Source organism: Kwoniella europaea, chromosome 1, assembly GCF_036810445.1.
Source record: "Kwoniella europaea PYCC6329 chromosome 1, complete sequence".
In the NCBI taxonomy this organism is placed as follows: domain Eukaryota; kingdom Fungi; phylum Basidiomycota; class Tremellomycetes; order Tremellales; family Cryptococcaceae; genus Kwoniella; species Kwoniella europaea.
In genome coordinates this window covers 181,492-209,187 of record NC_089487.1, presented here as the reverse complement: position 1 = coordinate 209,187, position 27,696 = coordinate 181,492, and the positions used below count along the sequence as shown (strand labels likewise).

Sequence of the window (27,696 nt, the reverse complement as noted above, 5' to 3'; positions counted from 1 at the left end):
GTCCGTTCCCGTCGGTAAGAGACTTACAAATTCCTTATGTGATTTTAATGTTCATCGTTCTCCTCAATACCATATCCTCTTGGCTATTCATCAATCGATCAAATTCAATCTTCTGACTATTGAAAGTTTCATCCTGTACAGTTTTCAAATTCCAAGGATCATTAAATAGTTCTTTTGTATATTCAAATAAAGCAGCTTCGGTATATGTAAGTTTTAGAAATTCATTCTCGTCCGTCACTTCTTTTGCACCACTTAGGCTTAGGTGATTATAGTACGTCAGTGAGAGTGTTTGAGACCCAATTTGAGACGCTGATTTTTGGGTTAAGGATAAGTATTTGGGAACCACACTGATGAGTTCATCGATTGGTAAGATATCATTGTCAACTTGATCGCCGACGAGCGAATTATATTTGTCAGCACCAGACTGAGACGCAGACTTGGAACATCTGAATAGTTTCACAGGTAGGGTATCAAGTGATTTGGATTCCCTTGCACTACTAATGTCATTGTCAGTAGGAAATGATATGCCATCTAGCATTAATGGCTGGTCGGTACTCCCATCTACCAAGTATGACTTCAGGCTCCATCCTTTTGGGTTATCGTGAGATGGATTTTCTTCTTGATCTTGGATGATCTTCGACTCGACCTGAATGCCTGTCCATCGGTTCACTAGAGTCAAGTCACGGATACGTACCGTCTCTTCAGGCTGATTTCGGGTATCCTTAGGCATTCTGTATTATGTAGTTTCGTCAACTGTAGTAGAAGATGGAGTGCGGTGGAATTCAATCGAACAAGCAGGATGCAAAAACAGCTCTCTGTGTTTTCGGATATACCCTGCACACGGACACATGTATTCGTGGGAGATGTTGATTTTCCGATCTGAGAGGAAAGCAGGCTTCTATGCCCCCAACAATGGAGTAGCGAAGCAGACGGAAGCTTCCACTCTTTTACTTTGACTGCTCTGAAGTCTGGAATCTACTGAAAGGATATCCGATCATGGTGGGATCGCACGAGACAATTCGGCGAAGCCAACATATCGAGGAGGATCAGCTATTCAATCTATCAAGAATTCGAGGATGCCAAACTTCATCTATGAGAATAAACATGCATTGTTATGTATCTTCATTATAATGTATGACAACGTCTGATTCAACTATAACCAAATGTAATATTGAATATGCATCATGAATATGATTTCTCGGACTCGCCATTCAAACACCAACCTTTTATACTTTTCAGCCATACCTTCATCCAATCTGCATATCCCATAATCTCAAGCTCCATGGACGAGATCTTCACCTTTTTCCTCGTCCATATGACTATTCACGTTGACTCCACTCACCTTCACCTTGGCTTTCTCTGTATCATTTCCCACGGTATTCCCAATAACCTTGAGATCAACTTTCCCATCATGCAATAACGGGGTGGGACCTTGTCCGCAACCGTTTTCGACCCATGATCGTACATTCTCAACAGCCAATTCAGGTTGTCGTTTATATCTCATCAAATATCCTTGTAAAGCTGATACGGAGATTTCATCTTCCGGGATGTGCGACGAAAATTCTTCAGCGAGGGAAGAAACGTCCTCCTTGAACAATTTTTCACCTTCCTTACCCGTATCTTTTGAATCGGGGTCGGATCGATAAAAGTATTCGAATAACAATTTAGCTTGAGATTTGGTAGCGTGTTTGAACTCTATCCAAATGTCACATCGGCCTATCGCATCATACGGTACGATGTCACGATGTCATCAGCCTACACTGCCCGGCTGGTATCTTCGGATACGGTACATCGTCAGAGGAAAGTCACATACCTGGTCTGGACAAAGCCACATCAATCCTGTCTTTCCAATTAGTCGTGCAAAACAATAATCTACCTTCACTTGAAGCTACTCCGTCGAGGGCGTTCAGAAGGCCTGAGAGGGTGATACCTTCTCTTGATTGTCTGGCGGATTTAGGAAGTTGGCCATTCTTGATCGCGTTGGCCAAAGCAGGGGGAATAGCATCTTGCTGTCGGTGAACCTCTTCTTCCTCTTGAGGTTTCTTGGTGGTGAATGCGCAATCGCTATCGATCAAGCGGAGTAATCTATTAGTTGCGAATACCATACGGGTAAAATGGTGATATCATATGCTCACATGTCTTCCATCAGTAAGAGGCATTTGCCGGGACATGCTTGTAACAATTCTTGGAGTTTGTCGTCGTCGAGACTATACGTAGCCAAAGTGTCAGGATGATTCATGATACGATACTCGAATCGCTATTCCATGCCATTGCATTGGAGGGTAACTCACCTTTTACCTCCCAAATTGACGAGGTATATGTCCAAGTTGAGCCTCGCAGCGAGAGCACCGACTAAAGGTAGCAATGGGATTAGCTTGATGTCCTGTACCTCCCGTACTTTCCAAAGTGAATCATTTGTCAGATAGAGACAGTGAATCACCGAAAAGGGAGGAAAGGGACTCATAAAGCAGTTAGGTCAGAATGAAGCTCACTCATGCTACTTTTCCCACTTCCAGCCACCCCAAAGCACAAATACCCTCTTCTATACGGAATGCCTCTTCTCAAATAAAATTCCGACTCCTTGAGAAACTCTTGACAATCGTTCAATATCCAATCTTTTATATTACTATCAAGAAATATACTCTCCCATGGTCGGTTGGGTCTCGAGGACGTTCGTTGCCAAGTCACACCATGGCTAAGATTAGGAGTGTAGATGGACGTCTTGTTGGCAGTAAGACTTTTGAATTCGTTACGCGATTCAGTCAGGAGGGAAGTGAACATTCGAGGTGTCGTGAAATATGCTCTACAGCAAAAGATCGGACCTCGTCAGCTCGTCCTCTGTAAATATGGTATAGTGGAGGAATGAATGGAGTGAGGTGAGTTGAATTAACAACAATCGGGTCTTACTTCATGATGATCCATTTCTTGCCTTCTCTCAATGCATCGTCATCCTGTATCATCCCTATCCTAATAGTCCTTCCCTTGGAAATTGATCTTCTGCCATGCACCTACATGTAATCACCCAGATGATCAGAAATTGATCGCATCGTCAACCATCTTTATATCTCTTGATGGAAGAACAAATGTACGACAGACTCACCTATACTGGGAATCATATCGACTCTGACCTTCTTATCACCTCTATCACCTTGATTATCTCCATAATGACCATTTCTAGCCTCATGGTAATCTTCTACATAATGACCTTTCAAGTAATATCTCCAATTTCGAGGTTTCTTAGTTGAGATAGTCACGTCCATCAATGTAGATCGGTTAGAAAAAGGAAGTGACCTCTTGACCGTACGGAGAAAAGAATATTTCTCTTCATCTTCCTCATCCTGGAGATTATCGGGTTTAAGAGTAGAAAGGTAGTTGTAAATCCAATCGTAGGATTCGTCATCTTCTGATATCCTTGCTGTGGCCACTACACCTACAGTGAAATATGACGATACAACGCATACAGATTAGCATTGAACACTTCACGATGCCTAGTTGGAATGGGGAATGAGGGAAAGTGAGACACCCACTTTGCAATATCCACTTGACCAACACTGGAAACCACCCCCTACACATTTCGAGGAAAGCCCCTACAGAGAGGTATTTCAACCAATCGTTGAATATCGGATGATCCTGTACGAAGTCCATGAAGGGGTTGAAGATAGCGACGAGGGTGGATAGGAGTGGGGTAAGGTAAGTTAAGAGCAGAGGAGTCATCGTTACCAATCTTTGATGTGTTGTCGGTGAAGGACAGTGAATAAATTGTAAAGAAGTAGTAAGTCGTGTTGCTCTTTATTAGTCGATCAATGATAATGATAAAAGAAAGTAAGGGCAAAGAGGAAAAACGAAACGATGGTCGATCCTCCCCACTTTATATATATATTCGATGGTTTCATTCTTTCCTCGTCGATCATCTGTTAGTACGTGTTTCCTCGTGTTATGCTGTGTGCTGTGGCAATGTGTTAATACGTGTATGGGTATGCAGTCGTATGTCCTTGATGCTGCCATCCCTGTCGCTGATGGTGACAATCATTGTAATGGTACGAGTGTGTAGCAGATGTCTTTACTCTTACACAGCTTTCACCCTCCTTTCGGTTGTATAAATGAGGTTATCTCCGGTCGGCCGGATCATGTATCACTTGAAAATGTATACACATGATTCATATCGATGATTGGGTTTTCACTATCATCTATAACCTACACTTTCAAAACATAAACACACACTCTTGACCCTTGGGTCTGGTGCTCGATTCCAATCTAATGGAGGGTAATCAATCTTAGAGCATTTCGTATCGACGGAACCTATTTGAAGTATATGGTACAATGTCAGCTTTACTTCGTCAAGGATAAGTATAACAATGCAGCACCCACGTATAACCCAAGAAAGCCAGATCCTTCTTCGCATCCGAACCAGTGTCCGCACCACTTGGGACTTCCGGAACCTGGTCCAATTCGTCCGTGGGGAAATAAGAAGTATCGGTAATGGATCTCAGGTGAGGAACAAAAGGTGCATCTATGTCTCTGATGGTCGACCAGTCGACACCGTAGAAGAACTGAGAAAAAGAGGGAGGGTCAGTACTGTCGAATGATCATGTTTCGATGTATTGATCTACAAAGACGTTCGACTTACAGGATGAGCTTTCAACTGCTCAACGGTCAATCTCTTATCGGCCTCGCACAACATTCTGAATAGAGAGCATGTACGAATGAGCTGGGTGAACAGGTTCCGCTGTTCAGTCAACTCACCTTCGGATCAGATCCTCGGCTTCACGACTGAGATGAACATCATCAGGGAAGAATAGGTGGTTTCTCCAATCAATGATCTTCCTATATACATCATGGGCATTCTCCGAACAGAACGGAGGGTATCCTACAACCCGTACAATACGTCAGTGGCAATTCCAATTGATTCATTTCTACAACTTACCAACTAAACATTCAAACATGATAGCACCCAAAGACCACCAATCGCATTCCTTCCCATACCCTTGTTGGAGGAAGATTTCAGGTGAGATCTACGAGAGAGAAAGCGGAACGGTACAATTAGCTTCAATATCAATTGAAATGTCAATCAACAGAAATAGCTACACTCACATAATCGGGTGTTCCGACAGTCGAATAAGCCAGCTTCCTCCTATTAGCTTTCCAAGTAGCTATATCCTGTTTACTCGTCATTGTCAAATTGATAGCATTAACCATCACACTGTTTCTCGATGCGTTACCCGCTTGAGGTCGAGTAGTCTGATTACCTTCACCACCTAACAATCTTTGATAGTATGCTGAATCGTGTTGTTTGTGGAATCCTGTTGAGAGACCGAAATCTGATAGTTTGATGTGACCCATTGAATCGATTAAGATATTGTCGGGCTTAATATCACTTTGTGCAGGTCGAGATCATAAGTTGACACGTGTGGACACTGATCTACGATGAATACAGACACTTACCGATGGATAAACCCAAGATTGTGTACAGCCTCAATAGCCAAGATACATTCTGCCATGTAAAATTTAGTCACGTCTTCAGAGAAAGTATCGTATTTAATCAACCTATCATAGGAGAATCAGCTTGGCTGTCAGCCTATTCTCGTGGTCCAACTGGATTCAGGTACATATGCCTACTCACATAGTCATCAGATCACCACCGGGTAAGAACTCCATAACCAAGTAAAGGTATTGAGTATCTTGGAAAGAGTAATAAAGCTGTACGACCCATGGGGAATTCGATTCTGCCAACACATCTCTTTCTGCTCTGACGTGGGCGAGCTGTACAGGAAAGCGAAATAGATCAGTCAACAATCATCGGCTTTCATTTGAAAATGATTACTTGATATCCTGCCCTACATTCGACGAACTACGATGTAGTTGTATCTGGAATAACAAACTCACCTGATCTTTCTTGAACATCTCATTCTTTTTAAGCGTCTTCATAGCGTAGATCTTACCCGTGTCTACCTTTTGTGTCAATCTGACCTCACCGAAAGCACCTTTACCTATAACCTTGACGGTCCTGAAATCTTCTAATCCAATTCGAGTACGACGGAGACGGAGGAAGCTGTGGCAGAGTAGAGGAGATGGAAAAGAGGGTCAATGTGAGATTGATGAAAGAAGGTAAAATGAGGTAGGAAGGCACATTGGGTATGGTAGATCAGCTTGGCATCGAACACAATCGCGGTTTACATGAGAATAAACCTACTTGCTCTCCCTTCTTCCAAGAGCTAAGAGTTGTCTAGCCTTCAAAGTATCAGGTGTCAAAGCGTCCGCTGCAAGTTGTTTCTCCAGTGCTGTTCGTCTATCGTCCACACACATATCAAATATCAGTCATCATTTTGCTTTTACTTCATACCACAGCGTAGATAGTGATCAGTAAAACAGAGGTATCAGGTAATAGGGAACATTTGATTAATGATCATAAGATCAAGTAGATCTATCAGACATCCAAGGAAAAATGTTTTCTCATCCTTATACGATCATACGATTACATTGACTCAGATGATGAATGTATCGTGAAGAGGAAGATGAAGATGAAGATGAAAATGAAGATATTGATGTTGATGGGATCGCTCACCGTTCTTTCCTTCCTACAACACCTTCAACAGCTTCCTTGTAAAACAATTCCAACTTCATCTTCGCAGCCATAGCTTTTCCCTGTACCGATTCTCCAAATTGTGAGGGACGTCGTTCGAAATATACATAATCTGGTCCTTTATCTCCACCACCACCACCACCACCACCTACTGTGTTAGTAGTAACAGAAGATGAGGAGGAAGAAGATTGTGAAGGGTGTAGAGAACCTGAAGAACCTTGTGATGGGATATTTCCCTGGTTGGTTGATCCTGGTTGACCGAGGTTCTGAGCCGATACGGATGGGACGTTTGGCATTGGGCTGGTACGACCGTTGTTACCACTTGGATTGGTCGATGCTGGAGTAAGGGTGGATGAGGGACCTGCTCCTGCTTGGCCTGGTTGACCTTGAGGTTGAGGTGGTCGATAAGACATTGTGGATGATGATTACCTTGGATGGATTGTGGACTGTGAGTGTGCTTGGTGAGGGTGATACGGGTGAGATGGAAGAAGTATGATTGTTGAATGAAGAGAGTGGGACCAGTACTGGTCTCCTGGTACGAGAGAGTTCCTTTCAGTAACGATTGGATCTGGATGCACTATGGGATGACCGATTTCTATTACCAAAGGGGGATACGTTCGATGTCAAAATTGTCAAGTAGTCTGATAGTTGTGAAGAGTGCCGTTGGATGCTTGGCAGATGTGAACTGTACGATATGATATGATCTGGTCTGAATGCACGGTGGTCTCTTTGTTCGCGGTTGGTCGTCAAGAAGATGTCACCGTGTCACTCTCTTTCTGACACTTTCACTCTGACACGCGTCGGAGAAACAAATCAATCCAATTACAATTACAAATCAACTCTAATGGGATCCATGACATCACTACAAATCATCTCCTAATCGGTATTACAGATTTCACACTCCTTCAGCACATTTGTCAGCTTGCTCGTCGGATTCTTCATCCACGATGATACCCTAATCTAGACTCGTCATGAAGAAGATGCAGATATAGTTATAGTTATAGATTCATTTCCATTCATACGAATCATACGAAATCGAATCACTTTAATTGATACATGAATATAACTTCTTTCCTTTTGCCTTTTGCCTTTTCCTTTTACTACCCTACTCTTCATACTCCACAATGCAATAAATGATATTTGTTGTTTTGTCAATGTAAAAATACTGAAATAAGTTAAAAAGGCCATTCAAACCTATAACCAAACATATCCCTCTCGTCACTTCTACCCATATTCATCCCATCCTGATCGAAATGATCATAATATTCCGCAGTCGAGGTACTAGCGGGAAGTTTAGGCAGTTCGGTATTTGTGCGCGGCATCTTGGTGAAGCTGTGAACCTCAACCATAACACAAGATGAGAGAGTTAGTTCGTGTCCATATAGGTCACTGGAAGAGATGGGGTGTGTGCGTGTGTGCGAGAGGAGACCAGATCAATAGGACTTACCTGCTCAACAGTTTGGTTCAAAGTGGGATGAGCATCTTCGTAGTGACCATCTCGAGTCTTGTATCGGTACTTGAATTGGGCAGTTTGACTGATATCCACAATGTCAGTATATTACATCGTACCGCCAGAGCAGAGTAAGGGTTATGAACTCACGATGGTCCGAGATCTTGTTTGGATTGAGAATCCCATGGGTTGACCATACCTGTCGACATGAGTTTTCGAGTAGGTTCAGGTTCAGAGGCTTTGGTCATACTACGCGAACCAATAGCAAATCAGTGTTGCGTCTTTCAAAGTGGACAGGCCGTGTTGAGGTAGGATGATAAGATGTGGATACATAGGTGATGAGTTGCGATATCATCCGTCATTCTATGATGAGAAAATCCGACATCCCCCGTTCAGATGATACGTCATACCCTCCCCATCATCCCCATCGTGAGGAGGCTGCTGTACCGAGAAGATGAGAAATACCGAAGGGAAACGATCACTCACAAGAAGTATCCTGCAACACCGAGAATACCAGTGACGATGATACTCAAAGGGTACAAGGCCGGGTCTCGCTTGGCGAATCGGTTGACGTTCTTGGTGGCTTGTTGGAGGTTACCAGTGTGAGAGAGGTTGTGGGGGTCGGGCTGTGGATGAGGGAGACAGTGAAGTGTGTGCGAGTGAGCGATCGAACAGATCGATAGAGTGATATAAGTGAGAAAGGGCGATCGACTCGTTAGCACGTTATCCTGCCTCTGTTTCCGATCGGAAGAGGTATGGTAGGAAAAGCGAAACTCACTTGAGATTGTCTGGGAGGAAGAGAAGACATGATTGCTGTTGTTGTAGTTGAAGTGTTCGTTAAATTGTAGAGTAGCTTGACTAATGTGTATCGTTAGTTGTTGTTATAGGTTATAGGTTATATGTGAGAAAGAGAAAGAGAAGGGGAGATATACGATGTACAGCGTAATGGACCGGTACTTATACCCGACCATCTATCTTCCTACTGTACGTCGATGGACCGCTGACGTGACGCAACATGATTCAGGATAGGGAATACTCACTCACTTTACGATTTGGTTTGATTCAATTGGATAATAGGAAACAAGGAATGAGAGTGGATGGGAAATTAGACTAATCGAGTTGTCAGTAGTCTATACAGGTGCTGCAGTGGAGCAGCAGGATGAAAGAAAGGATGCAGACTTGAAAGAGACGAGAATGACGTATGACGTCAGTTGATCATCCACCATCTAAATCAACTCTAATTCTCGGTTGATGAGAATTACCTCTTTGGGTACATCCATTTTGTGGCACGGTGCACTCCGAACGTCCAGTCTGCCTTTAACATGTCTTTGCTACTCAGATGGCTCTGGCCTCTTTGATACATAACCAAGTCTATGTCTATGATACATCTGTGCGTCTCGTATCCACATTATAAAATCGATATAGGAATCTACATATACAGTATGATCTCCTACGTGCACTGTCGATCCTTGTCCCACTTGTCATTCTCTTCCCCAAGCTGAAGTAAATTAGGTTAATCTACTCCTCGAAGAACTTTACAATCTCATTCAACTCCGTCACCCTGATCCCACCTTTGGGATAACATATATAAGTCCTTTCACCTTCCACACCGAATTTCTCTCTGAATTCAGCTTTCTTATCCAAACTCAAACTTTTCACTATCCCATTATATGTCCTTTCCATAATCTTGGATCTCATCTCCCCTATCCCATGAGCGATCAAGAAACTCTCCGAGACCGATGCACCGAACGTAACTGGTTCACCAGGTACAGCCGACAGGGCAGATTGGACGGTCGATTCGATGGCTCCTTTAGGTGAAGAAGGGAAATCCAAAGCCCATTTCAGTTGATAGCCGTGTTTGGGGGAGAGACGAGTGAGGACCACCAAAGTTTCGATTCGAGGTTCACGATAGTTCGAGGTATCGCCATTGGTCTTGTTTGTATCGTCCACATTCCGTTTACTCGGATCACTCTCCGCTATTAAATACCTTCTATGCCCACTATCTCTCCAAGGTGCAATTTCCGTCAAATGAATTTGTTTACCTTTCTTATTTCCACTACTTCTATGTTCTTGCCATTCTTTAATCCTCTCATCGATCTTATTTTTCGTCTCTTGCTCTTCCTCAATGTTGATCTCTCTAACGGAGAACACTCCTCTTTGCTGTTTGTTATTTTGGATCACTTCAGGTTTTACCTTATCCGAATTACTTCTCTGTTCCTGGGTACAACTCAGACTTCTCCATCCATACCTTTCTGCCAAGATCTCCTGGAATTCCGACGAAACCAACATCCATATAGGTTTCAACCTCAATTCATCTTTAACAAAACCTAAAAACTTCTTGGCAATTTCGGATTTTTGAGAATCTGAACAAAGAGGATCTCCAGTAATCATACAGAATTTCCCTTGTTGGACATAACCTACAGCTGCACCTGTCGATCCATCTCTCCAGATGGAAAATCGATCATCGAGCCAAGAAGTGTTGGTAGCATCTCCATAATTCGCTATGAGATCTTCCAGTGGTGGCAAGTCCGCGTCGGGTTCGCGCGCTTTGGTAGTATCTGCTTCGGGATGTGGTAAAGATGGCTTCTTGGTAGGTAGGGAATGTGGATCCCGATGGAACAACGAAGATAATCGAATATCAGGTAAATCGAGATAAAAGGTGATTATTCTTTCCAATCCCAACCCCGCTCCTCCATGAGGTGGCATACCCCAATCGAACGCACTAAGATACTCTTCCATCTCATCTTCGTTGATACCACTTTCCCTCATTGACTCTCTCAGTTCGAACGGATCATTTATTCTCTGTCCACCCGTACAAATCTCCTGTCCCCTAATAAACATATCGAACGAATTTGTCGTCTTGCCGTCGTTGGCTGTATAGAATGGTCTTGCAGATTTAGGGAATCGATCGATTATATAGTAATCCGTATGATATTTAGCTTTGACCAATTCACCTAATCGAATTTCATCTGGTGTGTGTAAATCTTCTTCTTCGACATCTCGACCATCATCACGTAACATCTGGATGGCTTCTGAGAATGGTATAATTGGAGTTTCATCTAAGAAAACAAAATCTTCGCTATTCCACACTTCCCTCACTCTCGCTAATTCGGATTTCATGGTGGCCAGTGCTCGGAACATGTTCTTCATGATGTGATCGAGGACGTGGAAGACCTCGTGGTAATCCTGTTTGAGGGAGAGTTCAATATCTAATCCGGTATATTCGATAAGGTGTCGGTGGGTATTGGAGTTCTCCGCACGGAAAACGGGTCCAACCTGAAGGAGAGAAACAGGGAAGTCAGCAGCTGAACTAATCCTCGTGGGAAGGCAAGAACAAGATAAGATCGATAGGTTACGAATGTATATGAGACCGATCCAAACAAACTCACCTCATACACCCTCCCGAAGTCAGCTGAAATAGCCATCTGCTTCATCAACTGAGGGCTCTGCGCCAGAAAAGCTTTCCTTCCAAAATAATTAACTCTAAATACCTCTGCACCACTCTCCGTAGCAGCAGGTTGCAGTTTTGGTGTATTTATCTCTATGAAGTCCATATCGTCCAACGTATCTCTAAACACTTTTAAGAGCCTAGCACGGATTCTGAATATAGCTTGATTAGTTGGATGACGAAGGTCCAATGTCCTATTGCCCAATCTTGATCGTTGAGGTGGTGGTTCACCATGATATAATCCGAATGGAATGTTTTTGGATGGTTCGACCAAGTGAATGCTTTCTATCTTCACTTCCAGTGGAGAATCGGTGGAGAACGTAATGGGTTTAGGAGGTTTAGATAAAACTCCACTGACCTGAACGATCGATTCACCTGGTATACGTTCGGTCCATTTGATCATATGTTCACTTGCTATTTCACCACTTAACACACCTTGTATTGTGTAACCTCTATGACGGAAGATGATAAAATCCAATTGAGTTGATAATTCCCTCTGAGTATGAATTCTTGCTCTAAATGTGACCGTTCTACCTTCAGGAAGTTGAACGACATCATCTAAAGGGATGATTTCACCTGGAATCTCTAAATCACCATACCTCTCTCTCATAGATTGATCTTCAGTCTTGGATGCCAGTTCATCAGATTCTTTACGACGACGGGCTACTTCTGCTTTCTCTTCCTCTGCACGGCGAGCTTTCTCTTCTTTCTCTCGTCGCTTTTCTTCAGTGCGCTGAGCAGCCTTTCCTTGTTCGAGCTGATCCTGATCATGAGAGTGGGAGTTATCGGTGTCTTTGGAATGGTGTAGCTTGGAAACGAGGGTGGATGGTTTGAGGGCGTGACCTAGTTTATGGAGGGGGTTGGAAGATGATCCGGAGGAGGGTGTGGGCGAAGTGTTGGATGTGTCGACTGTCATGATGATCAATGATTTTGTGAATGAAGGGTATGCAACTATAGGTGTTGACCCTGAGAGGCGATAGAGAAGGGTGATTAACCTCGAACCTCGACTGCGAACTGTTCTACAAATAATATTTATGCTGTAGCTGGAAGAAAGGAAAGAAGAACAAAGGTGATCCTAGTCTAGCTATTGGTTAGCAGTAACCATATTCTCAAAGAGTGGAAACGCAGATTGCCAATGAATGCGTGGACAACGGTATCGATGATGTCAATGATGCAGCGACTAATGGATGGACGGACTATACACAAGTTTGAACATTGGTAACGTGCAGTCACCGTGCCAAAGTGACATACACATGTTTTAGATCTGTCTCCCTTCCTCCAGTCCATCCTAGCACACGTAGTCCAGATCTTGGGTGATGACATATCTACACGAAATTTGTATAGCGGTGTATGAATTCCTAAATAAGAATGACGGATGCGATACATGCAGAGTCATTGTAGCTTAGTGACGAGCTAGCGACCAAAAAAATTGTTGCAACAGCTTGGAGATAACGTGTTGTGATTGACGTCATTGTAGATAAGTTCGCCCCTGGAACGTGATACGCGCTTGCGAGTACCCTGAGATGAGATTGAGATTGAGATTCCAGCAAAGACCAGTGACGAAGCGCTAAACACAGCACCGATCCGCAGTCAATGCATTGATCAGATCAGATCAGATCCTCTTCGTGCCAATTGCTCATCCATTGTCATGTATATAGACAATCCATTAAGACACCTGTATCATGTCTACTTCCTCGAGCTACCAACCACAATGGTCCCTCCTCCTTCAAGCCAAAGCATTCCGTATCGCCGCCTCCCTAGGAATCGGTACCCAGAATTACCTCTCTTCCAAAGGGTCATTCGAAAGTAGAGTAGAGTGGATAGATAGTATTTTGGGAATCAAGCAGGCTAAGAACGCAATACGACTAGACATATACAACAAACCCTCTTCTACTTCTACCTCGTCGACTGACCGGCCTAATGCCAGAGCATGCGAAGGGGCAAGCGATTTACGACCCGGTCTAATCATATTTCACGGAGGTGGATTCGTGATAGGATCAGGATCAGACGATATCTTATTCGCTCAACAATCAATCGACCAACTGGGTGCAGTAGCTATAGGCGTATCATATCGACTTGCTCCCGAACACCCATTCCCCATCCCTGTGGAAGATTGCGTTTCAGCCATTATACATACATACAACCACGCCGAGAAATATGGGATAGATAAAGATAAATTGATAGTTGCTGGATTTTCTGCAGGTGGGAATTTAGCTTTATCTTCTCATCACGTTCTCTCTCAACTCTGTACCACCCGGACCACCGCCGCCGCCGCCACCACTGCCAGTGAAAATGGATATGTTATTCCTGATGGGATGGAGATACCGAAGATTAAAGGATTGATCTTAATATATCCTTCTTTAGACTGGACAATCTCAAGAGAAGAGAAAACTAGTAATTTGTGTGATCCAAATCACGCTTTGCCGCAATCGATGACTAGACTATTCGACTTATCTTATTTCCCCAAAGAATTACGATATGATAGAGCAGATTATAGATTATCTCCTGGTATAGCTCCTGATGAACTTGTAGAGAAATTACCACCGGTGTGTATGACCGTATGTGAATATGATATGCTCAGAGCGGAAGGAATGGATTTCGTAGATAGGCTGCAGAAGATGGGGAAGGATGTAGATTGGAATGAGATCAAGGGAGAAAAACATGGTTGGGATAAACCACCGCCTTTGTATCCTAAGGACAGTGTAGGAAGGGAATATAAGAGGATTTTTGAAGTGGCTAAGAAGTGGTTGGAATAGATACTGTACGTCACATCTAGCATTAAGATAGAAATGGTGGAAGAAGGTCATAAGATTAGAGGTAGAACGACCGACAGGATAAACTCGAGTCCACTCTGAAGTCCGCCATTAGATATGAATGGTCCGCTACATCCCTGTGAACAACGCTTTGCACATCATCATATCTATCCGACACTCTCTACTTCCTAGGAACATATCTAGGAAGCTGGACAAGAACAAAGATGGATTTTAGACGATGTTATATCTCATATGATATATATACAACACAACGCAAATGGAAGTACATACAAGGTCTTAGAAATGTACGGGATAGTAATATGGCTAGATGATGTTACACACGAGATCCGCAAGATCTACAACCTATACCTTGCAATCATCCTAAAGGGTGTTAGTCAGCCATCTTGTATGAAAGTATTTTTACAACCTTTTTCTACCCAAGTTGGAAAATACCCAATAGCCTTATGAGGTTGATCCTCGAAATGCATTAGATAACTCTGGAGGGATGAAATGGTCAATCGATCTCTGGGGAATAACAATGCGAATTTTGCAGCTAACTTAGCAATATCTTCGAGATCTTCTCGGTCGTCCTTCTCTGTGTTGTTATCAGTGAAGACGCCCTTGTTGAAGGAGGTGTCCAGTAATTCTTCGATATCCTTCTTGGTGTTACCCGAAGTGACTCCATTAGGCGAAGAAGGTAGAGGTTCCGCCGAATCGGGTTGATAGAAGAATTTGAATAGGTCGTGAGCTTGATCTGGAGTGGCGTAGGTGAATCCGAGCCAGACATCACAGCGACCTGATGAAAGTTCAAACGATAGTATCTCGGTAACATGAGGGATGATGGAACATTACATTATTTTTGAACTTCTCACCCACCTGGTCGATATAAAGCAGGATCAATCCTATCTTTCCAGTTGGTCGTGCAGAACAACACCCTGCCTTCGCTAGCTGCCAGACCGTCTATGGCATTCAACAATCCGGAGAGGGTGATTCTGGAGGGTGAGGCGGGAAACTCCAGTGGGTTGATAAACCTTGATGGAAATGGAATGAATGGACCATTATTCGATAGATAATGAAAGTTATCGACCTTTTTGGAGGGAGTATTGGTATTCTCGTTAGGTCGTGTAGAAGGTTCCACCTTTGCTTCTCCTGGAATCATATGATCTGCCTCAGGGATTACGGAGTCCTCTTCTTCGAGCATCACCTCGGAAGGTATCACCATCTGAGGTGAGTCGCAACTCGGGACGGGTAATGGATGAGCTTCTTTGTGTACTTGATATCCTGCTTCCGCCTCGTCAGTTACATCCACGTTCTTGTCGAGCGATGATAAGCTATTGGAAGAGGACGGTTGTGAAGGATCAACGGTAGTATGTTCGTCGTCTTTCGACAGCGTACCTCGATCTTGTATGAATTCGGTATTTCTCGTGGCTTGAAATGCGCAATCACTATTCGTCATTGTCATCGGTCGATATCAGCATAAACATATACAGTGCATCGCGGATCATACTATATGATGTACTTACATGTCTTCGAACAACAGGATTGACTTTGGTGGGATACTCATGACTAATTTGAGTAACTCATCGTCATCGATACTAATGGTGTTACATGGTCAATCTTCGATCAGCATGACAACATACTCCAGATGGAAGAATTTCATGAGGCGATCTGTGCACTCACCCTTTCGCACCTAGATTGATGACGTAGATTTGCAAATTGAACTGAGATGCCAAGGCGGTTACTTATCAACACAAGACATCTCATCAGTGATCCCGGCAGAGCAGAGAGATTGACCTGACATACTCAAGCTGGTCTTACCCGTCCCAGGTAATCCATAAAGTAACCAACCCCTCCTCCAAGGTAATCCCCTTTTCCTATAAAATGCTTTACCATCTAAAAAATCTCTCGTATCCCTCAGGATCTTATCTTTGATCGAGGGAGGTAAGAAGATAGATTCCCATGATCTAAGTGGTTTGTAGGTCCTACGCCATCCCCACCATGCTTGACTTCCTTCGCTTATATTGACTTTGAGAGATGATTGCGTATGTGAGAGATATAGGGTTCGAGAGTGATAGATTAGAGGGAGGAATATATCTCTTGAGCGGTTGATGGGGATTACCCTGTGAGTTGAGGTTGGGTACAGATCAGCATCACATATGTGTTTGTTGTTTTACCTTTATTCCAACTTCACGAAGAAGAGGGAAAAGGTTGGGTGTATTGTGAGGTGGTACTTACGAAATTTCCAATCCTTTTCCAGGACTTCCATCCCCATGAAGATTGACCATCCTAAACCTATAATCGTAACCTTCAAATCTGATAACTACATCAAGTGCATCAATGGGATATCGATAGATGGGTACTTGATCATTTGACTTCCTGGGATCAGAAGGGAGATCATCTTCCTCGTCATCTTGCATGTAATCTGGTGAACTCGTAGGTTTCTGAGTAAGTATCTTGAATCGATTCGGGGGTATACGACCTCTGGGATTGAGGATTTCTAACACTTCTTTGTATATCGGTACATCTGCTGATAAAGTGTTTGAGTCAGGGGACAGGGAAGAGGAACCGAGGGTGGTACGAATGAAATGTAAGAGCCAGTCGAATGAAGGGTCTGTGTCATGAATTATTGCTGTTATCCTTAATGCTAAGGAAGGAATAGAATGACGTTGATAAGTCAGGATCTAGATACTCATATAGAGTAGGACAAGATAGCTAAGTTGGGAACAGACATCGACTCACCATCATCTATCGATTGAACAATTCGATGAGAACTTCGTCTTACCAACTCAGCTAAGAATACTCCTACCATCCCACCTGCGACTTCGATGATTATGGGGTTGGTCAATATCCCACTGGCTGTGCGAAGGACAGTCTTCATCCTGTTCGTGGGTAGGGAAGACATGATGGGACAATGTTGCTGCATCGAGTTTGATATCCTCTATCAAATCTTTCCGAGGAAGAGTGGGTTCCTGAAGTGAAGTGTAGTGAGCTGTATACCTGACTTGCGATGATGTTGATTACTGTCCATGTCAAGAATGCAGTATGATACATTATTGTCCAGTCAACCATTCGGCACCATACATGTACATGTGCATAGATGACAACGTGTAAGTATCACAGAATCATGATTGTGTGTATATTTGATCGCTGGTAGTTTCAACTACTGATAGCGTCTTTCTTATTCTTCGGTGATGAGAAAACACGACTTTGCATCGCCCCTATCATCAGTAAATGCGAAAGGCATGTCCAAGAATATCATTGTTAAATCGAACTTGCCGAATTGAATGCGTGTCTGTGTTCTACCAATGATAGTGAATGACTATAGGGTAGTTTTGTTGAGGACAGCTGCGATCAATCGAGTTATCTACCAAAAATGAAGGATGGCTTTCTTGTGGGCTGTGGCGACTCGACTTTTCTGCAGCACATGTCTACCATAAAAAGATGCTTATACATATGATAGATATGCATATAAGTAGTATATGATATGATATGGTATTGACAATACGTATTATTAACAATAAAGAAGTAACTCGTGATCAATCTATTGATTTTACAAAGCATACGCAATAATGATTTCACCAAGCGTTGATTATGGTTATATACACAATCATTCAAACCCACCATTATTTCATTTGATTTGTTTTCATTCCTACTTATCTTCTATCTTATCATTTCCAAACCCTGTGGACAACCTACATGAACCCACTCCGCAAACTTCTCCGAAGCCCTAGCTGGATTCAGTTTATACCCCATCAAATAACCTTGTAAAGCCGATATGGTCAGACGATTCTCAGGAAGTGAATCTGCAAAATGATTAGCCAAGATTTCAAGATCGTCTCTTGCATTCTCTCCTCTGAATGTTTCCGTTTCGGTTCCAATGCCGTGTTCAGGTATGGTAATTTCTGTGTCGAGCGTGGTGCTACTAGTAGCTCGACTGATAGCTGTTGAAGGTGCTGAAGAATTTGGTGAGCTGATGATAGGCGACGAGGATGGTGTTGATAAGGAGGATTCATAGATTGATTCTTCGTCATCTCTTTCTTGAGTGTGTAACTTCTTTGGAAGCGATGAAGCGTAATCTTCACCAAATGCTGGTGATGTTGGCGGGATCAGAGGAAGCTCGATCGTATTTCCGTTTTCGTCCGATGGTCTTGGTCGATAGAAATACATGAATAGGTCATATGCTTGATCTCTCGTTGCGTGAGTGAACTCAACCCAGACGTCGCATCGACCTACGTGATGTATTAGCCCTACTCCTCGAAGAGCAAGGGAGATGGATTGTATTGAAAGGGAAAAGGGAGTCACAACCACTCACCAGGTCTTGATAAAGCAGGATCAATCCTCCTGACATGATTAGTTGTACAGAAGAGTATCCTACCTTCACTAGCAGCAAGTCCATCTATGGCGTTCAGCAATCCTGATAGCGTGACAGACGACCTATTCCTCTCTTCTTCTTCCCTTTGATATTGAGATGAGAAGGTGGTCCATTCTCCTTTACCAGAGGTGGAAAGTTCTATTTGGGTATCATCTTCTTTGGTCTTATCGGTAGAGGTGGCGGAAGTGGCGGTGATAGATTCTTCTGTCTTTTCTTTGGCTTCGGTGGGAGAGGTGCCGGTAGTTGTCTTGACTTCTGTGGTTTCTTGCTTGGTCAAAGATGCATCTTGCGGTTCATCGGCATGGGAATTGGGTTTATCGGATGATTTAGGTTTATCAGATGCGGTGGTACTGCCATTCACAGGTTCTTGATTTTGGATAGGAGATAAAACGCCTTTGGGATCTTTGTCAGCTTGGTCGTCGAGATGTTGAGCAGCAACGTTTATCAATCCGGTATTAAGAGGCTTTCCAGGTGAAGTGACAGTGGCCAACATAGGGTCGAGAGTGTTCTCGGTAACACCAGTACCTTCCATTGCTGGTGCAGAGTTCGGTGCTTGATCACTTATCTTCTGTTCGGCGGTAGAGTTAGACGCAGTGGCGGAAGTACCTCCTTCGACCACTGTGTCATCAAGCACTGAAGTCGGAGCAGAGATATTCGATAGACTTTTTCGCTTGACCTTCTTCTTGGGTGATGCTGGTGGAGGTGGGAGTCCTACGGTGGGAGCTCCCTTCTTTCGACTTCGAAAAGCACAGTCGCTATACAACGTGAAGATGTGACGAGTCAGTCTTCCCATTCGTTTTCAAGCAGGATACGGCAGCTTACATATCTTCGAAAAGAAGGATACATTTCTTTGGGCAATCCATCACTAACTTCATGAGCACTTCGTCGTCGAGTCTGAACGCCAGCGGACAATCAGTCTATAGTTCATGGCGTATATAACCGTATACATTTTCAGGCTCACTTACCCTTTGGCACCGACGTTGACGATGTATATACCAAGCTTGAAGTGAGATGCAAGTGCTGTGACTAAATGCAATCATGCAAATGAACAGAAAATCAGCTTCTCTATAGTTATCATAGTATACTGGTACTGGTGTATGCAGAAGTTATCACTCACTCAATGAAGTCTTCCCGGTACCTGGTAAGCCATATAACAACCAGCCTCTTCTCCAAGGTAATCCCCTATCCTGATAAAACTGCTTATTCTCCAAAAACTCCCTTGTATCCCTCAATACACCATCTTTTACCGATTGAGGGAGAAAGACTGACTCCCATGGTCTGATAGACTTGAAAGAAGTCAAATTCCATGAACCTACCCACCAATGTGTGGTCAGGCGGGGAATATAGATCGATAATCTGCTATGAGACTTGGCGAGATACAGGGTTCGGGAGTGATAAATGAGAGAATGGAAGATCTCTCGAGAGCGAGAGAAGGATGATACCCTACAGTTGACAGTGAATTAATATATGTCGTGTTACAATACGATTCGATACCATGGAAGAGGAAGAGGGACTTACGAGATCTTGAGGTTTCTCTCTTTCTGCCCACTGTTGGTTTCCAGTACGAAATGGAACGTATGACCTTCGAATGGAATGTCCATGTTGATAGCTATGTATATCACACATCTCAATGTAAGCCTGTGACCTCGATTGCAATGGGATGAACTCCAAAGGGCTACTACTGTAGTGTTTACTCACTTTTCGTAGGCAACGTGAACAGTTCTACCTCCTCATTAGTCCTGGAGGGATCATTCGGATCACCATGTTCTTCCGTTTTCAACGGTGCGTTTGTAGGTAATTTAGATCGGATGATCATTTCCTTCGGAGGGTATCGACCAGTGGGATACATCGCTTCGAGGTAGTCTGCCCAGAATGGGATACTGTCCTTGGTCGATTTGGATAAGGTGGAAGTGTGATGACGGATGAAGTGGATCAGCCAGTCGTATGCTGGATCAGAAGATGGGATGGTAGCTCGGAGTAAGAGACCTAACAGGATGGGGTAGTATAATCAGCATGCGTTCATTCCTTTTAGCATTGTGAATGTGCAGTATGTGTATTACAGTGTGTCTTGTAGACCAGCTGATAATCTGGAAGAAGAGTGGACTTACCTTGATTGATAGCATTATTGATAGAACTCGTCACCCTCCTCGTCACTTCTACCATCACCGCAGCCAAGACGACTTTACCAGCTTCCAGCAAGATTGGGTTAGACCCGAAATACCGTCTCGCTTCACCTTGAAGTCGACCAAGACTGATGGAGGTTTTAGGTCGAGAGATCTTGATCTTTGACATGATGCCTCGATTTCAATGGATGTTGGATGTTGGTCAGTTGATGTGATAACAAAACGCACAGTCAGTGTGTATATATATATTTGTCAGTGTGGGTGAATGGGTGTGCGTCTTTTTGGATGGTTGATAAATTTCACATGTCCTCCTCGTGGATAAAGCGTTGTTTCCTGATCGACACGCATCTGCGCATGTACATACACAGAATCACACTGGGACATGCTTATTGTTATGATCACCCTCCGGCCTGATTTCACAAACACACACATACACACGGTAACAATCGTCAGGTCTACTCAACCAACTTGGAGGTAAGCTGGAATGGGGGGAACACGACCTTTCATTCATCCCGTCCTTTCGCTTTCCTTGATGTTGATTCTTGATTCGCAAAGGGAAACGGTCCATGCTGGTAAGCTAGATCTCGATCACCCTCGTCACCCTCCTTTCGCTTCCCTATCCTTATCGAATGCACATCTTTGCGGAGCTGCATTATTCAGTTGGTCGGTTCGAGATACGTAGGCAACCCATCATATGCATTACACGCAATTATATAGCCTGCGACCACAGCGACCACAGTGTTCTTTTTACTAAATGATCCCACCATTTAGCTAGTTCCAGCGGAGCATTCCAGCCGGAGCCCCGCGCGGCGCTTCCTGGGCTGGGAATCGTTTGAATCGGAAGATTACGATACGCAGGCACGGAATGACGTTTAATATCCGCAAATAGATTATGACAAGTACTCTTTTCTCTTACCGTAACGGTCACCTGAATAATGATTCTCAGATGAATTACTGGCAAGTACAGTACGGCTGAGCAGACCTCGTTAAATATAGGTCGATTGTGTTATCTCGATTCAACCTAAATTGAAATGGGTAAAATGAGAGAACTCAGTTCAGTGGCCGAGGTGATGAACACTTGTATGCAACGGTAGTACTCAATTCGGTATTCGGTTAACACATACGGCTGAAAGACGTCATATCTATTATTAAAAACATTTTCGTTCACTTTGTCGCAGTGAAGAAGATTGATATCGATCTGATTTATAATATATCAGATCCTGTTTGCTACTTCATCACCAAGTCGTATAGACCACATTATCAACTGTTATTCTTGTCACCGCCAGTTTTATAGGAGCTCAAGAAGACTGGTGTAAGTATCTCAGGACCATCTTGGAAGGCCTGACCTGGAGAACCACAAAGGAAGCGAGAAATATGGCTTTGACACATAGGAAGAACCACAAGAAAGATCCTGAGTCTGGGGACGCAGATGCTGAAGCTAAGCGTAATGAAGAAGAAGAGAAGAAGAGTGAGTAGCACAAGTGACCCATCTGCAACGCAGACATGGGTTATACTGATTTTGAATTTCTTTTATGCAGAGTATGAAGGGGAAGAATATGATGTACTACTTCGATATGTGGAGGAACAGAAGCAGAAGCTAAAGAACAAGAAGGGTGATGATGATGAAGACGATGATAAGAATGCGAAATACGTTAGAAAATGGTATGCACCTTGGAAGAAGACAAAGGTAGAATCCGGTACCAAGAAGGTCAGTCCTGAACACTCCACATGTTTTACACTACCTGTGCTGATAAGTTCGTTTGCGCAGGTTCCACAAGAATGGTTAGAGACTGATCGACAAAAAGGTCTATCGTCCTCTGATATCGATGAGAGAAGGAAACACTCCGGATGGAATGAACTTGAGAGGTATGTATGGATATTCTTACCTGAGCTCTGTTCTTGCATCGTTTCCCGAGTCTGACGGGATCGATGCTTGTAGCCCATCCGAAAATCAATTCATCAAGTTCATATCGTATTTCCGAGGTCCCATCTTATATGTTATGGAATTGGCTGTCTTACTTGCTGCTGGTCTGAGAGATTGGATCGATTTCGGTGTGATCATTGGTATCTTGTTCTTGAACGCTGCTGTCGGTTGGTACCAGGAGAAGTGAGTATTCCTCCATCACAATGATTATGCAATGCCACTTGCTCCTCAAGAAGCAGGATTGAGCTGACCGATGGTGTACCTCACAGACAAGCCGGAGATATTGTTGCTCAGTTGAAAGCGGGTATAGCCATGAAGACTGTTGTTGTTCGAGATGGTAAGGAACAGGAAATCGAAGCTAGAGATCTGGTTCCTGGAGATATCATCGTTCTTGAAGAAGGTAATACAATCGCTGCGGATGCCAAGGTCAGTAAGAGGAATCGAGCATATTCCATACCTCTGGTGCTAACCTTGGTTTGTTCGTTAGATCTTGGGAGATTACCAGGACAAAGATGGATCTAAGGTGAATACTTGTCTTGCTTGGGTGTATCTGATGCGCAACAACAGAGCTGAATACCTCTTTCATCAGTCCAAAGAGATTTTAGACAACCACGAGAAATCCAAGAAGGCCAAAGGACAACAGAACGATTCCGACGATGAAGAGCACGACGACGACGATGGACCAGATAAGGGTCCTTCCGTGATGTCAGTTGACCAATCTGCTATCACCGGTGAATCGCTAGCCGTAGATAAATTCGTTGGCGATGTCGCATACTATACTTGTGGTGTGAAAAGGGGTAAATGTTATGGGATGGTTACTGTCTCTGCGAAAGGTTCTTTTGTAGGTAGAACGGCTGCTTTGGTATCTAGTGAGTAATACACGTTCCCCGCATGACGGAAGTGTATCATGATTGGCTATCAATACTGATGCTGTGTTTGGTACAGGCTCAAACGAAAAGGGACACTTCCAAATCGTTCTCGGTGGTATCGGTACAACGTAAGTCATTATTCCTATGCCAGCTTGGATATACACTAAGTTTCACTGTAGTCTCCTTGTAATGGTCGTCGCGTTTATCTTCGCTGTGTGGATCGGAGGGTTCTTCCGTGGTACCAAGATAGCTACACCCGATCAAAACAACTTACTCGTTTACGCCCTTATTTTCTTAATTATTGGTGTACCCGTCGGTCTACCAGTAGTCACCACCACCACCTTGGCTGTTGGTGCTGCTTACTTGGCCAGAAGACAAGCTATCGTACAAAAATTGACCGCCATTGAATCGCTCGCTGGTGTAGATATTCTCTGTTCGGACAAGACTGGAACATTGACCGCCAACAAGTTATCACTTAATGAGCCCTATATCGCGCCTGATGTTGATCCCAATTGGTTCATGACTGTCGCTGTTCTTGCTTCGTCCCATAATGTAAGAGGATTAGACCCCATTGATAAGGTTACTATCGTTGGACTAAAGGTGAGTTGCTCTTGGACGATATAAGTGTATATCGAGTGATGGTATCGCTGATTTGACTTGATGGGACGATCATTTAGGACTTCCCTAAAGCTCAGGAGATGTTGAAAGGTGGTTGGAAGACACACAAGTTCACACCTTTCGACCCGGTCTCAAAGCGGATCACAGCCGAAGTTGAGAAAGACGGTAAACACTACACCTGTGCCAAAGGTGCACCCAACGCCATTTTGAAATTGTCTAAATTCGATGCTCATACTGTCGCCGATTATAGAAATCAAGCTCAGCAATTTGCTTCTAGAGGATTTAGGTCTTTGGGTGTAGCTGTCAAGGAAGATGGTAAAGATTGGGAATTGTTGGGGATGTTATGTATGTTTGACCCTCCTAGAGGTGATACTGCGAAGGTGAGTGGTTGCGTCCATCTTACAGTTGAATGATATAAGCACTTATGTTTATAATTTGCGATGGTATGTAGACTATTGGAGAAGCCCACGAACTTGGTATCTCAGTCAAGATGTTGACCGGAGATGCTGTCGCCATCGCCAAGGAAACATGTAAACAACTAGGCCTCAAGACCAATGTGTACGATTCAGAAAAATTGATTGGAGGTGGAATGGCCGGATCTGATATTAGAGATTTCGTCGAAGCAGCTGATGGATTTGCTGAGGTCTTCCCTGAACATAAATATCAAGTCGTCAACCTCCTTCAAGAAAGAGGACATTTAACTGCAATGACTGGAGATGGTGTCAACGATGCTCCCTCACTGAAGAAGGCAGATTGTGGTATTGCCGTTGAAGGTGCTTCGGACGCTGCTCGGACGGCTGCAGATGTAGTTTTCTTAGATGAGGGTTTATCAACTATTATCACTGCTATTAAAGTGGCCAGACAGATCTTCCATAGGATGAAAGCGTATATCATCTATCGGTGAGTATAACCTTTTTCTGCTATCAAATAGGCACAAATGCTAAGATTGGTATTTGATGTAGTATTGCCCTTTGTGTGCACCTCCAAGTGTATCTTATGCTTTCGATCTTGATCAAGAATGAGACAATCCGAGTAGACTTGATTGTGTTTTTGGCTATCTTTGCGGATGTAGCTACCATTGCTATTGCTTACGATCGAGGTGAGCTGTCCTGCGTCATACCGCTACAGGCCTAGCGACTTACCATGTATCAAATAGCCCCTTACGCTAGACAACCTGTCGAATGGCAATTACCAAAGGTCTGGATCATCTCTACAATCATGGGTGAGCCCCGAGTCACAAGGACTCTTGTTCGTATGTAAGGTGCAAATGCTAATATGTTATTTTGTTCAGGTCTTCTGCTAGCTGCTGGTACTTGGATCATCCGAGGGACGTTGTATTTAGAAAACGGAGGTATCATACAGAACTTTGGTTCAGTTCAAGAAGTGTTGTTCTTGGAGGTTGCCCTTACCGAATCTTGGGTCATCTGTAAGTCACAGATCAATACGAGACTGAAAACTATTCTGACATTTTTTGACACCTTTAGTCATCACCCGATTGGCTCAAGAACCAGGTACTCCGAATGTGTTCCCCTCTTTCCAACTGATCGTAGCTGTCTTGGGAGTCGACCTTCTTGCTTCCTTCTTTGCCGCCTACGGATGGATCTCTGGACCTGCTGTCGAACATGGTGGATGGGTCGATATTGTTACCATTGTGAAGATCTGGGGATACTCATTTGGTGTTACAGTCATCATCCTACTTGTATACCTCATCCTCAACAAGATCTCATGGTTAGACCATATTGGCAGAGTATCTCGATCAAAGAGAAACGAGAAACTCGAGAATTTCCTTACCGACTTACAAAGATTGACTATCGTTCATGAATCAGATCACAATGGATCTTACTTCCGATTCGCCTCTGGTGGATCTGGCTCTGCCACACCTAAAGAAGGTTCAGGTGATGATAAAGATAAGAAACCGAAATCGAAACCTAAAAAAGAACAAGATAGTAAATCTTCTGATAAAGGTAAAGGAGTTGAGGGTGGAGATAAGACTTTAATGGATCATGCGGGTAAAGGTGATCAGGCAGAAGCTCAAAAACAACAAGACCAAAAGAGACAACCTTCAAGTGGACCTGGATCGAAACAAAAAGGAAGGGAAGGTGAACCGACTGAAGTATCGACCAAGGAACATACTCAAGGTAATACAGACAGTAATCTGAATAAGGATAATTCACAAAGGACAGATGAAGATGAAAGATCAAGTGAGGGAACTCATGTGGAACCTTGACTATCTGATCATATTGAGCTGGGCAATGCCATCAACTAATTGCCAAAGACATTGGAGGATGGGGTGAAGGAAGTGTGTAATGGGGGATATCTGCAGGAATCAAAATCAACGGACATTTTCAATATTCTGTAGCGTTTAGCAAGCTGTATATTACCATCTAACAGCTACATTTACTCCGTTTCATCTATCGACAAAACATAAATACATTACATTTATATGATCTTCTCGTACTTCAGATATATAATTGCACAAAACAAACAATACAATCGAAACATATCTCATATAATATATGTATCCTTTATCGACTTGACGATTCTGCTCATCTATTGGCTGTAAGCATTCCGGTGAGTGACATTAATTCACTGAAACGGCTCAGCACGTTACATCCCTTCATCAATCTCCCTTCGGTCATCGTTGATTATCATTGTACGGGACGAGAAAGGAGGGTAGGAAAGTCAATGAATTACCCCTCGTGCTCCTTGCATTCAGAGGACCGAGGTATGACTGTACACTGGCTCAGACAGACGCTACCAACGTAGCTGTCCGAGTCACCTTTGGGCCTGGTGTAGATTATGAACTGGGTACTGCACCTTACTTACACAAGGGATGTTGTAGGTAAGGAGGCATCTTGGGGTTTCGAAGAAGCAGATTTGGGTAAAACCACTGGCAAATTCTTCCTCTTACCTAAGAAGAAGAATGATCAGGGAGATTTTGTGGATTTATACAATGCTACTGTAAGTACCAAGCTTTGCAAGCAGAATTAGCTCAGTATTGATGTTTTGGTTTGGTCCGGTTTGAATTTGTTCAGTGTTACGCTCAAGGATTGAAATTGTCCTACGATACTCCCACGTTCAACTTTATCGACCACGAACCTTGGTTGGAAGGTAAAAAATCTGATAAAGGCAAGGTATGGTGTCCTAAGGATGAAGCTCGTGCCAAAGATGGTTGGAAAGAAGGTGATGCATTCCCCGATATTAGTTCGGTGAGTGATGTCTTTTGGGCAATTGTTTCTACAAAATGTTGTTTGCTATCTCATAAAGGGGCTGACGGACATATTTGCTACTGTGTTATAGGTGAATCTACCCGCAGAGTAATCTGGTAGACCCTATCTATCACTTATTGGAAAAATGCCCCTAGGTGATGGTCTGTAGTACTCATATCTGAGCCGTCTATACAAATATTGGGCATTGTCGATTGGGGCATTTTATGAATGTACATCGTTGACTCTGTAACACGTCGTTAAACCGGAGACGTGGTATTCCGGGCTTGCCAGCAACTATATCTCTGCACAATGACTTTGTGTACTCCTCGTCGCAAGTCCACTGCATGCAC

The 27,696-nt window shown here is 43.5% G+C and overlaps 11 protein-coding genes across 11 annotated transcripts; 3 read left to right on the top strand and 8 right to left on the bottom strand.

Moving 5' to 3' along the window:
* Positions 1-34: 34 nt before the first annotated feature.
* V865_000081 (uncharacterized protein) lies at positions 35-730 on the bottom strand (the record flags this gene model as incomplete). Its single annotated transcript, XM_066223913.1, has 1 exon — positions 35-730. One exon carries the CDS (start codon positions 728-730, stop codon positions 35-37), a length of 696 nt encoding a protein of 231 aa, XP_066080010.1.
* Positions 731-1,273: 543 nt separating this feature from the next.
* Positions 1,274-2,912, bottom strand: V865_000080 (uncharacterized protein; the record flags this gene model as incomplete). The annotated part of the gene is made up of 6 exons (XM_066223912.1): positions 1,274-1,716; positions 1,814-2,064; positions 2,136-2,207; positions 2,292-2,352; positions 2,493-2,803; positions 2,908-2,912. 6 exons carry the CDS (start codon positions 2,910-2,912, stop codon positions 1,274-1,276), a joined length of 1,143 nt encoding a protein of 380 aa, XP_066080009.1.
* A 55-nt stretch (positions 2,913-2,967) lies between these two features.
* V865_000079 (uncharacterized protein) lies at positions 2,968-3,714 on the bottom strand (the record flags this gene model as incomplete). The annotated part of the gene is made up of 3 exons (XM_066223911.1): positions 2,968-3,008; positions 3,101-3,430; positions 3,528-3,714. The coding sequence occupies 3 exons, from the start codon at positions 3,712-3,714 to the stop codon at positions 2,968-2,970; spliced, it is 558 nt and encodes a 185-aa protein (XP_066080008.1).
* A 560-nt stretch (positions 3,715-4,274) lies between these two features.
* On the bottom strand, positions 4,275-6,993 carry V865_000078 (uncharacterized protein; the record flags this gene model as incomplete). The annotated part of the gene is made up of 11 exons (XM_066223910.1): positions 4,275-4,299; positions 4,369-4,550; positions 4,628-4,682; positions 4,744-4,867; positions 4,925-5,012; positions 5,092-5,374; positions 5,443-5,544; positions 5,621-5,760; positions 5,884-6,049; positions 6,191-6,286; positions 6,563-6,993. The coding sequence occupies 11 exons, from the start codon at positions 6,991-6,993 to the stop codon at positions 4,275-4,277; spliced, it is 1,692 nt and encodes a 563-aa protein (XP_066080007.1).
* An 880-nt stretch (positions 6,994-7,873) lies between these two features.
* V865_000077 (uncharacterized protein) lies at positions 7,874-8,838 on the bottom strand (the record flags this gene model as incomplete). Its single annotated transcript, XM_066223909.1, has 5 exons — positions 7,874-7,912; positions 8,028-8,115; positions 8,181-8,279; positions 8,517-8,656; positions 8,809-8,838. The coding sequence occupies 5 exons, from the start codon at positions 8,836-8,838 to the stop codon at positions 7,874-7,876; spliced, it is 396 nt and encodes a 131-aa protein (XP_066080006.1).
* A 710-nt stretch (positions 8,839-9,548) lies between these two features.
* On the bottom strand, positions 9,549-12,394 carry V865_000076 (aspartate-tRNA(Asn) ligase; the record flags this gene model as incomplete). The annotated part of the gene is made up of 2 exons (XM_066223908.1): positions 9,549-11,306; positions 11,420-12,394. 2 exons carry the CDS (start codon positions 12,392-12,394, stop codon positions 9,549-9,551), a joined length of 2,733 nt encoding a protein of 910 aa, XP_066080005.1.
* A 766-nt stretch (positions 12,395-13,160) lies between these two features.
* On the top strand, positions 13,161-14,234 carry V865_000075 (uncharacterized protein; the record flags this gene model as incomplete). Its single annotated transcript, XM_066223907.1, has 1 exon — positions 13,161-14,234. One exon carries the CDS (start codon positions 13,161-13,163, stop codon positions 14,232-14,234), a length of 1,074 nt encoding a protein of 357 aa, XP_066080004.1.
* Positions 14,235-14,626: 392 nt separating this feature from the next.
* Positions 14,627-17,133, bottom strand: V865_000074 (uncharacterized protein; the record flags this gene model as incomplete). Its single annotated transcript, XM_066223906.1, has 7 exons — positions 14,627-15,027; positions 15,108-15,676; positions 15,755-15,826; positions 15,912-15,972; positions 16,035-16,351; positions 16,467-16,875; positions 16,971-17,133. 7 exons carry the CDS (start codon positions 17,131-17,133, stop codon positions 14,627-14,629), a joined length of 1,992 nt encoding a protein of 663 aa, XP_066080003.1.
* Positions 17,134-17,891: 758 nt separating this feature from the next.
* On the bottom strand, positions 17,892-20,895 carry V865_000073 (uncharacterized protein; the record flags this gene model as incomplete). The annotated part of the gene is made up of 8 exons (XM_066223905.1): positions 17,892-18,460; positions 18,544-19,358; positions 19,426-19,497; positions 19,569-19,629; positions 19,721-20,046; positions 20,122-20,212; positions 20,302-20,589; positions 20,712-20,895. 8 exons carry the CDS (start codon positions 20,893-20,895, stop codon positions 17,892-17,894), a joined length of 2,406 nt encoding a protein of 801 aa, XP_066080002.1.
* Positions 20,896-22,100: 1,205 nt separating this feature from the next.
* Positions 22,101-26,364, top strand: V865_000072 (plasma-membrane proton-efflux P-type ATPase; the record flags this gene model as incomplete). Its single annotated transcript, XM_066223904.1, has 15 exons — positions 22,101-22,194; positions 22,265-22,434; positions 22,495-22,592; positions 22,666-22,833; positions 22,920-23,076; positions 23,138-23,173; positions 23,240-23,519; positions 23,596-23,647; positions 23,699-24,119; positions 24,197-24,517; positions 24,589-25,037; positions 25,100-25,236; positions 25,294-25,359; positions 25,429-25,563; positions 25,622-26,364. The coding sequence occupies 15 exons, from the start codon at positions 22,101-22,103 to the stop codon at positions 26,362-26,364; spliced, it is 3,327 nt and encodes a 1,108-aa protein (XP_066080001.1).
* Positions 26,365-26,936: 572 nt separating this feature from the next.
* On the top strand, positions 26,937-27,458 carry V865_000071 (uncharacterized protein; the record flags this gene model as incomplete). The annotated part of the gene is made up of 3 exons (XM_066223903.1): positions 26,937-27,098; positions 27,173-27,346; positions 27,438-27,458. The coding sequence occupies 3 exons, from the start codon at positions 26,937-26,939 to the stop codon at positions 27,456-27,458; spliced, it is 357 nt and encodes a 118-aa protein (XP_066080000.1).
* Positions 27,459-27,696: the final 238 nt, after the last annotated feature.